We start from the raw sequence: 12685 nt of genomic DNA on the forward strand, positions 1-12685 counted from the left end.
AAAAAAAAAAAAAAAAAAAAAAAAAAAAAAAAAAAAAAAAATTATAGTGAATTTAACAAAGTTACAGAATCTCACAAATTTCTTACATTAATGATTCCTTACCTGCATTTTCCAAATCTCATCTGAGATGTTAACTGTGAGTTATATTGACCTTTGTCATCTCATTTTCCTCTTAAGATTGAGGTTCACCAAACCTCTCCTATACACATGCCCTCCCATCTGATCCTGACTTTAGATGCAATTGCTACTTGAATCTATAATGAAGGCAAAATAAAATGTATCTATCAGGTAACCATTGTGTATCTTTCTGGCCTTTATGGACTGACACCCGTTCCATCAAACCTCTGTGCCAGCCAGTGAATGACGTGCCCCCACAGATTTCATCATAATAGTCAACGCAGGTTAACAAGAGTGCTAAGGATGAACATATAGGGAAAATGAAAGTGTAAAGAAAAGAGTAAAGAAAGGAGTCTAACATCTTTTCCTGCCTCCACAGATACCAAGTGCTATCTGCTTCTTCACATGTGTTTTTTCATCTAATTCTTCCATTAACTTTACCTTCCTTTTATGGGTAAGAGAAATGAAAACTTAGATTGAGCATTAAAATTTGTCAAATATCACACTTACTGAGAAGTGGAAATCCCAGATCCAGTTGAATCCAATTTCCAAATTCTACTTATTTTACTATGCCACTTTATAAAGTGACAGTTACTGAATAGCTTTCATTGACCATTTATTATAATTAAAAAACTATGTTAACTCACTTAATCTTGACATTTCTGTTATGGAGTGTTACCCCTATTTAATTTATGAGACAATTGCCATGTAGAATAGTAAAACAATTCATATAGCTAGTAAGTGTCAAAGCTAGGATTTCAATTCAAGCTTTCCCAGCTCCAAAACTTACATGCTTTTTCTGATGATTAGAATCTTGGACCAAAATCTAAGGATTAGGAGAAGGAAGGATCCCAGGGATACAAACACAGAGGAGGCAGTGAGGAAAAAGGAATAACGCTAAAATGAGTTTCAATAATGAGAGGATGGTCAGTGCTGTCATTCCTGTCAAGAAATGGAAAATGTCCTTTGGATTTATTTGACACCTAAAGACCAATAGCAACAGAAACAAGATTGAGGTGAGAATTGGAGAGTAAGGAGGGAAAGGGAGATTATGAGATAATGCAACTTTTAGAAGCTTGACTTAGAAGATAAAAAGAGAAACAATGTTGGAAAAAGAAGGCAAAATGGAGTTAAAGAAGATACTTTATTTGCTTGCTTTAGGAGAAAGGAGAACTTTATCTACAAGTTGAGGTGGTAGAGATGATTAGATAGATGATACAGTGAGAAATAGAATAATCAATAGAGAAGTATAGAAAAAAACATATTGCCATGTTTTTACCTAGGCAACAATCCCGCATGTTCTTTACGTGTACCCCAGAACCTAAAATGCAATAATATATATGTATATATTTAAAAAAAAAAATAAATCCAAAACTCTAACATGAGATTAGGAATTTGCCTTGATTGAGAGCAAAGGGACCATTTTTATTGAAACAGGAGGAAGAAAATGGCATAAATGGAAATGAATTTGAAGCCATCAGAAGGTAAGAGTGAGGGTAGGGTCAGGAAGGTGAGAGCTTAGCCTTAATGCTCCTTCCAAAACCAGAGGCAAGGCCGTTTGCTGAGAGAGACAGAGTCAGCAGGCTTAAGGATTTAGTGACTATGATGAGAACAAACTGTAAAGAACCAGGAAACAATCCTATTAAGATTGAATGTTGTCATATATAAATGGCTTTATGATTTAACATAGCAGATACAAATGTTAACATTTCATATAGCATTATAACTAAAACTCAAGAGTCTCTAAAAGCAAAAATGTTTATTTTAAAGTCAACAGTTATTTCTACCTGCACAGAAACACACATCTCAAATTGGAAATAACCATTACAGAACATAGGTCTGTCAGTTACTCCCCCTCATAATAATTTACATTCCTCTTGCATCTATATTAATCATCTTTCCTACACAATGTTATCTTGGCAGTCCCTAAAAAGCATAAAGAATTCATGCTTTTATTCAGTGCCATGTGCCAAGCCATTTCAAATATATTTGTGTTCTGGAGAAGCTAATTAGACTACATAGAAGCTAAATAGACTACAAAAATGTATGATGCCAGGTTGTATATAAGCAGGGGTTAGAGCATAGAAAAATCAGACTGACCCTCTTAAGATATTACTAAAGTAACATATACCAAGATCATCATTGTCATGGGAGAGTTGTATTTCTACCTAGAGTAATATTGTTCATGAACAACTTCAAGAATTATGCATTAAGAAGGATGCACAGGAGAACCAAATTAGGATGTTGAGGATAATAAAATACAATCGTCTTTTACAGTAAATATTAACCCTAAAGATCTGTTCTAGGTTTAGAGCTGTTTTCAATTCATTATTGTGTTTATAATGAGCAGAGATGTTTTATTCTTTGAATAAGCGCCAATGAATTTCGCTCTGAAAGGCAAAATATATAATCAGTCTCAAGCTTCCCCTCTCTATCGCCTACACTGGAACTTTTCCTTCTGCCTCAAGGAGTTCAGTGGACCAGGTCTACTCTGTGCATAGTAATATGGGAAAATGGATCATTTAGAAACCTGCCAGCACTGAATACTGCACTAATCTGACATCAGTTTCTTGAATAGAAACGTTTAAGCAGCAAGAAAATATTCTGTGTTTTTTGGCAATCACCAGATCAGATAGAAGACTCTAGCAATACAACAAGGATGTGTAATCTGACATGATTAGACAAGGCTCTTTAGTACCAGAACATTCATAATTGAGACAAAGAGTATTAATAACACTTTCCTAACACGGCAGTTAGCCATTTTATATTTCCTTTCTTTAATCTTAGTGTTTTTCAACAAATCATGGGATTTAATAGCGTGTTTTGGCAGATTAGAGGATTTATGGCCCAGATGTTTTTTGTTCTAAAAATGGATTAGGGTGTAAAGTTTGCTGGAATCCATGGAACATGTTGAGGCAAGCCGGTCATTTTATGTGTGATTAGTGCCTGCCTTCTGTCTCACAGTCCCTCCATCTGTCACAATTCACCAATGGATCTGGTTAGATTTAGCCTCGTGTCACAAACAAGTCCCTTTTCTGGGCAATTTCATATTACAGATTCATTTTATGCCATTTTATGCCCTAGTTAAAAGATAGGGAGAGAAAAAGATGAGATATTAGCTTTTCTTTAAATGTTTGCAAAACATTTTTTTCCATCAATATTCTATTCTAAAATCATGCAGCTCATCATACTAACATGCATCAAATAAATAAATGACCAGTGTTAAAATTAAGTTAAAAATTAATTTTGGTTGTTACACCTGTTATTCTGTAAAAGCAATATTTTGGTAGTGTGTGTTACTAACCATGGACTGTGGAGTTACATACATAAGCTGATCATTTGGCCATCTTACTAAGAGTGTGAATTAAGTGTGGCTATAGTTGAGAGTAGCCACAGTTTCCTATCAAACAATTACAGGTGCTTGGTTACATTCTGTGCTTGAAATTTAGCCTATTACAAGTTTGCTTCCATAGCAAACCACTGCCACCTGTGGTTTATTTCACCATAAATGGATTTAGGAGGAAAATGCTCTTCAGTCAGTTAATAATGATTTATTTCTTCTGTATATAACAAACCTAATAGTGCTATACAGACCCTCTTAAGTGGTCTTTCCACTACTAGGAGAGACTCAATAATCATGGTTATATTTATGAATACCTAAATTCTATGCTAACATTCAAACGTTCCTTGCAGGAAAAAAAATTAAAAATGGGTTTTTTATTTGCACTACAAAGTAATATTCGAATAATAAAGCATTTACTTAAAAATTATATTTTTAACTTATTTCAAAATAGTTGGAAACAACCATATTTCACACAGATATTATATTTTTATTCCAGATATTTGAACATATTAGAAACATGTTTATATATGGCATGTTTGACTCTGTGAATTAGTCATTGTCAATTATTTATTTATTCATGTTAGGTGAATTGCATGGAGAAATCATTATAGGTTGGACAGTAGCTGTTACCAAAAGAAGAAGTGATTTTTATGGTTAAAGGCTAGCGTAGACATGCATTCATACAAAAGATGTCCTTTGATCTGTCTCATTTTCAGGTTACTTAAATGACCACGATGCTGTCACCAAGGCAATCCAAGAAGCTCGGCAAATGAAGGAACAACTTAGACGGGAACAACAGGTGCTTGATGGGAAGGTGGCTGTTGTCAATAGTCTGGGTCTCAATAACTGCCGAACAGAAAAGGTCAGTTCATAAAATAACTTACTTTCTAAAAATATTTAAATTGCCTAATGCTTTTAAAAAAAAAACCTTTTCATTGTCTTACCATCCTCAGAATGATGGTTCTCTGTCCCTTTTTTTCCTCCATCACTTCAGAAGGCCTCATTGTCATCCTAATCAAAACCATCTGGAAATGGGAAGAGTTATAATTCTCTTTATCTATCTCCAAACCTTATTGACAGTGAATATCCCCTTTTATGCCACAGCTTGTATCAAAACAAAATGGCATTTGAAATATCTGAGTCTGACTAAAAGTTTTGCTTTTCAGAGATGCTTAACTTGTATTTGGGGATGAGCTGGATTTGAAATGCTGAATCTTCTTTAATCAGCATAAGCTTGGATGATACCCATGCTCATATTCTAAGTATTTAGGATCCTGAGCTTGTCATAATATGTTTCTAGTGCAAAGCACTGTCAAGTGTTAGACAAGTTCGCAACTGGAAATTTTGTCTTTATCATAAAACAAAATGTATTTATTAAAATTTTGACATTATTTGTATTATAACTAAGGCCAGTAAAATGTCTGAATTTGTCTGAGATACAATGATTTCAAGCCCTTTTGTCTAAGCATACATAGTATTTTATTTAGAAAGATATTATAGGTTGTAAAGTCATCAGAATTATGTACTTTTGGAATATCTGACATGTTTTGAATTGAAATTTTAGAATGTTACCTAGTCCCCTTTACAGAATCCTCTAGATTCAGTAGATAAGAGAAAAAATGATCAGCTGCTTAGCAATAACTGGAAAGCTAATCATAATGGGAAGCTTATGAGTCAAACAGAATTGTCTAGAATGAGCAGATTGCTAATTTGGATAGCTTTCTAGTTTCTCAGGTTTTATATGGAGTTTGATGTATAATCACTAAAAAGCTGGCAATCTGCATAGTGAAGGTGAAAGATAAGGGTGATCCTGTCACAACTGCTGTTTCCCTGGTCCTAATATGGTAAAAGTGGAGGATGGAGAAATGATTTCAGTTCTATTGTGTGTCCAGAGGGGAGAGCAAAGCATGGATCAGTATACATCCCTTGCAGTCTTACAACATAAGACGTATGACATTGGTGTCCTGAGAAGGGCACATTTTTATAGCTAAGCACCAAAAGGAAGGGGGAAAGCAAAGTGACAGTTCTAAGAAGGAATGATAGCAAGCATAAAGGAATTTATATTCAAATATTTAAACATTCTTGAAAGGATGCTTAAACAGAAATTCCTTTTCTCTGCTCCCCATGTAGAAATGAGTTTAACACTCAGCCAGATGCTAATGCAAAGTGACTCAAGCTATTCCTCGCAAGCATAGCTAAATTGCCGTTATTTGTTAAGCGCATTGAATTCAGCTGTGGATACAGCAGTTGGTTGCATTCAGCAAGCATCTGTACCCTTTTTTTTTTTAATCCTCCAAAGCAGAGACAACTCTACCTATCTCCCCCCTCTCTTCCCCAGTGCTGGCTGGGAATTGTCAAGTGACAACCGACCAAATCCTTTTGGACAGGAAGCCTTCATCCTGAGTTCTGTATACTTGTAAAGCAGGCCTTGTGGCTGGATCAGGGAGCCCATTAAAAGTACTTTGATGGTATGGAAATTCATCTTCATGAAGCTCCTAGGCCCCTAAGCAGCGTGCTGTTTAGCTGTGGTTACAGATCAGTCATTCAGATCGGAGGGCAATAATTGTGCTGACGGCTTGTAAGGCAATGGAAGTACATAAAATAATCCCGAGACCTCCGCCATGGCACTGTGAGTTAATCTTCTCTAATACAGATCAGCTGTTGTTCTAACACATGACTTTATGCTGGCTCCAGTGACTCTGCACAGCCTTTTGATTAAGTAAGAGGAGTGGAACCATCTGCATTCACTTTATTATATACTTGCCCATTGTTAGGGGACCTTATTTCCACTTCTTGTTCCATCTCCACAATCATACTTTATTTCTCTGATTAGCACCTCTTACTTGGGTTGCAGGAGTGAGAGTTGCCTCTGTTGATAGCTACTGCTTCAACTTTCCTTTCTCTTTTGTAGAGTTATAACAACTTAAAAAAATCTATTTTTTAAATAATACCTGCCAAAACCTGTTGGACAGTTAAGATGTCTCTGTTCTCAAGAAGTTCTTCATTCCTGTATCTTGTCACCATGCACTTTTGATGTAGTTGAGTTACATCTTGAGCTATAGTCTTATAATTTTTTACGTGAAAAACTTAAATTATGAAAGTGAGCACTTTCATTATTGTAATAGTATGACAAACTCTTGTAATGTAAAAGGAAACCTTCTCAACCAAAGGATCTGAATTATCTCATCCCTTATGTTACCCTGACACCTGAAAATGTAATTGAAATTATTGAAACTCTTTGAAGGAGATATTACTATAGTTTGTGGTTGACTTTTCCTGTTGAAATAACTTGAGTATCATTTCTAGAATATAAATGATCAATCTGTGTCTGTGTAACTCATGAAAATGAGATAATAATGTCATACTTATATCTTTTAATTAGTAATTATTGAACATTAGCACATGCTATGTATTAGAGGCTGTGATATGTATTGGAGGTATTGTGTTAAGCCAGAAAATGTGAGTTCTCCCTTTATAGAGCTTACAGTTTGGATCAAATTATTATTTGACTGTTACTCATTACATATTTATGTGTGTGAGCCCACCTATAGAATTGAATAAAGACCTCATATTGCTTAGCATGTCAAATCCGTTATGTACTTGAATTGACAAAGGTAGACACATTTTCTTTCACATGAACCACATGTCCATGTGTATTGTGTTATTTTTCTAATACCTATCGTTTTATTTGAGTTTTATGATCACTCAGTATTATCTATGGCCAATAAATATGTGGATCAGTAATTGGTTTGAAATGTTGCCATAGAGTTTAGGAAAGACATTAAATAATATATGATAAATTCCTCTTACATTTTGTACTATCATCTTCTAGTACTTGAATCCCAAAAGAAGGGCATGTTTTTCTGTCTAAAATAATACTCCCGGCTAGGTGTGGTAGTTCACGCCTATAATCCCAGGACTTCTTTGGGAGGCCGAGGTGGGCAGATCATGAGGTCAGGAGTTCGAGATCAGCCTGACCAACGTGATGAAACCCCGTCTCTACTCAAGATACAAAAAATTGGCCGGACGTGCTGCTCGGGAGGCTGAAGCAGGAGAATGGCTTTAACCTGGGAGGCAGAGGTTGCAGAGAGCTGCGATCATGCCATTGCACACCAGCCTGGATGACTCTGTCTCAAAGTAATAATAATAATATTCCTAACTCCCTAAACCCAGAAAAGATGTGTAAGGTAAGGAGTGTGAGAGATAAAGCAGAAAGAAAGAAGGGAAGGAACTGGGAGAAAGGAACAAAAGAAAAGAGGTCCAACCTGGTGCTTTACATCAACCTAAAAGATACCAGATAATTGGAATCTTGTTGTGGAGGTCTGTTTTCTTAGGCACACAGCCTTATACACATTAACTTTTCTTCACATCTCAAATAGCCAGTCACATGGTTATCCCAGCTAGAAGGTCTTAATTCTGAAAAGCTGTAACTGGACAGTGAAAACAATTAGAGGTGTGAAGATAGAGACCAGTGATTTCTGAGTGATATGTACCAAAACACATCATGAAAGTCATTTTTCCAGAAACACATTTTAATGGAAGACTTGTAAACGATTTTTTTTAATTTCTTTACTTTTCTTGGAAGTGTTTCAACATACCCAAGAACTGTGTGTGTCAGGTTTCTTGGAAACTCTGGGACACAGTGTTATTTGTAATTGTCATCTCTGGTTAGTTGTAGACTGATAGTATATTCAAATAATGCTATCTTTTACCACACAGCTTTGTTACAGATTAGTGTTGTGGATGAAAAAGTAACTTCTCAGGTATGAAGGAACAGAAAGAAACCTCACATATTTTGCTTTGTAAAAAACATACTTTGCTTCATTACCACCCAGATGGCACAATTTTGTTCATAGAGTCAAGGGCAAGTTCTTGAGCTTGTGTTTGAAAGTATCCATATTAATAAGAGATTATAAAAACCCCAGTTTTTGTCGTCCTGATCCTACCAGACAGTGTTAATACAATAGAGGCCCAGTGTCCTCAGCTGAAATGAAAAATAGAACAGAAGCTTTTCTGTTTGTGTCACTCACTCCAATTATAATTATCCTGGGAAGACTGTGCCTATACTGTCATAGCTGTTAGGAATGAGTTTCACTACTTGTATCAGGAAATCTGAATATGGTAGCTTAAATAGTGATTCATTTTTATCATATAATGAAGTTCAGGAGTAGGAGGTTGGTGGCATTAGTTCATCTGCTTGATATCAGAGTTGAAATCTGCGATTCTTTTGACTTTTCCCTTTGGGTCACAAAATCGTTGCACCTGCAGCTATTGCATCCACATAAAGGCAGGCAGACTCAGAAAGCAGAAATCATTTTCTCTTTGCTAACTTCAGGCTTCATTCAAACAGATATTTGATTTCTCTTCTCAAGCTGCCTTCCACAAACATCTCATTGGCTAGAACTGGGTCATGTGAACATCTTTAAGACAGTTATTGGCCGAAGGAAAGAGACTGTTTAAAATTCATCATGAATTATTTTTTAACACTAAATTAGAGAACTAGTTCTATCTTCTCTGAGATCAAGGGATATCTTGAGATCAAAGGTAACATTAGCTGGAGAAAAAAGAAAGACAATGGCTATTGGGTAGGAAAAGGAGATTGTCAGCCACAGCCGCATTATAAAAATGATATCAAATCTCTCAAATATTTCCTTCATGAAACTGGTTTATTTTGTTTGTTTTATAATTGTTGCCATCTATCTATCTTTTGCTTTTCTACTATTACATGTCCAGTGTCTTATACCTTGTCTGGGGTTCATGAAGAATTAAATGACACACAAGCATGTGTACAAGAGACATTGCTTGATGACAGGTTAAATCTGTAAATGTATGTTCACATACATGCCGTATACATGTTAAGACCGACTTCTGTATTCCTTTTCTTATGTAAAACAGATGTCACTCGCAAAAATAAGCATGTAAATGTGTGCATATATTTAAGGTAGAGAATTTATTCACTGAACATTAATTGCGTACAGTGTACCTGGAATGTCAACACATAATTCAGGCTATTAATTCATCTATCATTGTAAATCATAGCTGGAAAAATGTCTTACTTTTTCTTCTGAGCTTTAGTGCAAATTCTTTGTAATTTTCTGTCAAATAAGATGGAAATCTGGTAAATAACACATATTTTAATTAAGAATTTACTCGATAATGAAAACAGTTTCTAATTTTGACTCTTTCTGAGTCATATTCATAAGAAGCCTTACCACAGCCTATATAGCTGGTTGTAAACAATGGTTCATTTTATTTGTCTGGCACTTGGAAGCCCGTCCATTACAACCATCTCTTTTCTGCCATTGTCAACCCTTTTCTTTCCCTTTAACAGAGTGCCAAACATGAAATGACAGTGACCAATGTTGACTTAATGTGGATGTTTAATAATGAAAAAAAAGTATGTCATTCCCAGCATTAGTTACAAATGGCAGTAAGTGTATCGGATGGCAGCCCTGTAATAATTTTACATCCATCATTCTTTCCTGATGCTTCGCTGGCCATCTGATGGATGGGGCCAGCAGTGTTAACTCTTCGGAAACTGACACAATATATGTAGTTCACCATTATCTAACACATGCTCCTTCCTTTAGATAAGGAGAAGGCCTGAGGAATTGTGAATTACAGGTTTTGCTTTGAAAAGTGACTCTGAAGGAACTCATGCCTCTCTAGTCAGTGGAAGATGCTTCAATTAATGATTTACAGATGGGTTTTATAAATGTTGCCTTTAGCTAAAATAAATTATAAAAGTCAAATTAGAAATAGATATTTCAATAGCTAGAGAAAAATTGTATAAAGGAAGTAGGCATGTTGGGTAAATCCTTCTGGATGAAAATAAGATGGATCTTTGCAACAGTGTGGTAAAGCAGATTTTCTGGCTAGAATTTGCCTAGGAACAAATTAAAATAACACAAGTGATTAATATTTTCTCTTTTTAAAGTGAGCATATATTATTTTTTAATCTCTACATTTACATGTAATTATTGGTGACTTTAATTAAAAGATACACAAAACATGAAGTTGAATATTTGCCTTCTTATTATTGGAGTCTCTCTACTCTGAAAATTTATATAAAATGAAAGGAAAACTGCTTTCTAGGCAACTGATTATTAGAAAATCCACACCAGCTTTTTGTGTGCAAGTTGGCATTTGATCCTTAGGTTTTCTTTCCTTTTGTTTTTCATTCATAAAACCTTCTTAATTCTGAGTGTCTTAGCTAGGGAACACTTCTTATGGGACAGGAGGGGAGAGGAAAACCCCTTAGTGAATATTATCAGCACAGAGCAGCCAGTTTTCAAAGACCATGACAAAAAGGCAAATAGGTATTATGTCATCACCATCCATCACTCTATATGTCAGCCTTTCAATAATTCCAATCGACATTCTTGACAGGCTGATGCAAGTTAAAGGGGCTGTTTGTTTTTAGAAATTGAGTATAGGATGTCTATAGCCTTTTGTTCTAGACGGTTTTCTTCTGTGTCTTTTCATGTCTTTCTCTTCATTTCTTTTCTTTTTGGGGGTATTTAATTGAAATACATGCCGAGTTTGCAGACTGCAAAGATCAGAGCTGTTTTCGTCCAGCAGTGGTAACTATGCATTAAACATTTTGATTTGTTTGAGCTTGAAGTTTAGTCCTTTTTTGCCATTTGCTTCATGGAGTTTGTGTATATTTACAGCCTCTGCATTTAATGGCCACATGCCTTATTTTCACAGATGGCCAGTGGAAGACTTTTTCTTTCTCTTAGTATAGCCTGCTTTCAGTTTTGCTACATTTGTCACAGTGCCACTACTTGCAGCTAGCAAGTGCCCACGCTTGGTGGGGAGCAATTATGGTGTGAGTTTTTAAGGAGCTTTTTAAAGGTTTTTTTTTTTTCCAGTAAACTTTTTATGGTTTAATTTTCAAGCCTAGAAAAGCTGTGCATGTTTTCAAACAGAGAGTCTTGTGTTCTTTACATCATTCTGGTAGAGGGGTTAGTGTAGGATGGTCCAATAAAATGAGACTCATAGGGCATGCCAAATTGGGCTTTCAGAGAGACACCCACAGGCCTCTCTGATGATTGAAATTGTCTATTTGTTTAAGGATTCAAGGATATGCTCACAATAGTACTCCTGAAAAAAATAAGTTTGAAAGCACTATGTATAGAATGATGTCGATATTTTTTAAAGTATATTTCCGTGATGCATAGATAAAAGACTAAAAGAATATACAACAAAATGTCAACAATAGCTATGCCAAGGTTATGGGATTGTAAATTTTCATACGTAATTCCGCATTTCTGAATTTCCTAATTTTCAATAAGTAAAGTAAGATGCACTTTTGTTATGGGACCAGAACTGCTCTTTGTAAAAACCTCGCCTGTCAAAGAGTGGTCTTTCTTTTCTCCCTTGATCCCTTCCTTCTCTTCAAGATCAAACAGCTGCCTTCAAGACACTTACACATTAAGACACTTAAATAATTAAGGATAAGTTTGTTTTGCAGTTACCCTCTATATTTAGTAGATGTATTCCTTATTACATTCATTGCAAGCTATTTTACCAGTATGGATTTACAACTATTAGGAAAATATGAGGAATGTAGAATTTATTTGAAGGGTCTCATTGAATCTTTTCAGTCACACATTTTCTCTTCTTTTACAAATAAAAAAAAGACTTGCTGGACACAGTAGCTCATGCCTGTAATCCCAGCACTTTGGGAGCCTGAGGCGGTTGGATTACCTGAGGCTGGGAGTTCAGGACCAGCTGCCCAACATGGAGAAACTCCATCTCTACTAAAAATACAAAAATTAGCCAGGCGTGGTAGCACATGCCGGTAGTCCCAGCTACTGGGGAGGCTGAGGCAGGAGAATCACTTGAACCCAGGAGGCAGAGGTTGCAGTGAGCTGAGATGACACCATTGTACTCGACTGGACAACAAGAGTGAAACTCCATCTCAAAAATAAATAAATAAATAAAGACTCGCTTATGCCTATGTCATAGGAGTATAACAGCTATTGATATTTATTTTGTACCTTGACATTTTCACAGGGCTTTCCCATCATAGTTTGGTCTCATTCTGTAATTCTTTGTTTAAGAAATTTTTTTAACTTGAGATTAGAGAAGATTAGAGGAATTCAAGTGATAGATCAGTCTTTGAAAGTCTTACAGCTTAAAGTCCAGTCTCTTTTCTAATGGACAATGGAAAGGGCATTCCAGTAAGTAACTCAGTTCCTGTTCAATTCGCTTGTGCCC

The 12685-nt window shown here is 35.6% G+C and overlaps 1 protein-coding gene across 17 annotated transcripts in view; it reads left to right on the forward strand.

Moving 5' to 3' along the window:
- SOX5 (SRY-box transcription factor 5) overlaps window positions 1-12685 on the forward strand; it is a 1011218-nt gene that overhangs the window by 976813 nt on the left and 21720 nt on the right. For all 17 annotated transcript variants that reach the window (XM_032284295.1, XM_032284302.1, XM_032284196.1 and 14 more), the window contains one exon: window positions 4177-4322. In XM_032284295.1, the coding sequence (XP_032140186.1) occupies window positions 4177-4322 (146 nt within the window). The remainder of the gene's footprint in view (window positions 1-4176; window positions 4323-12685) is intronic.

The sequence above is a fragment of the Sapajus apella genome, unplaced genomic scaffold (genome assembly GCF_009761245.1).
Source record: "Sapajus apella isolate SASKATOON/1434 unplaced genomic scaffold, GSC_monkey_1.0 scaffold2, whole genome shotgun sequence".
Classification (NCBI taxonomy): domain Eukaryota; kingdom Metazoa; phylum Chordata; class Mammalia; order Primates; family Cebidae; genus Sapajus; species Sapajus apella.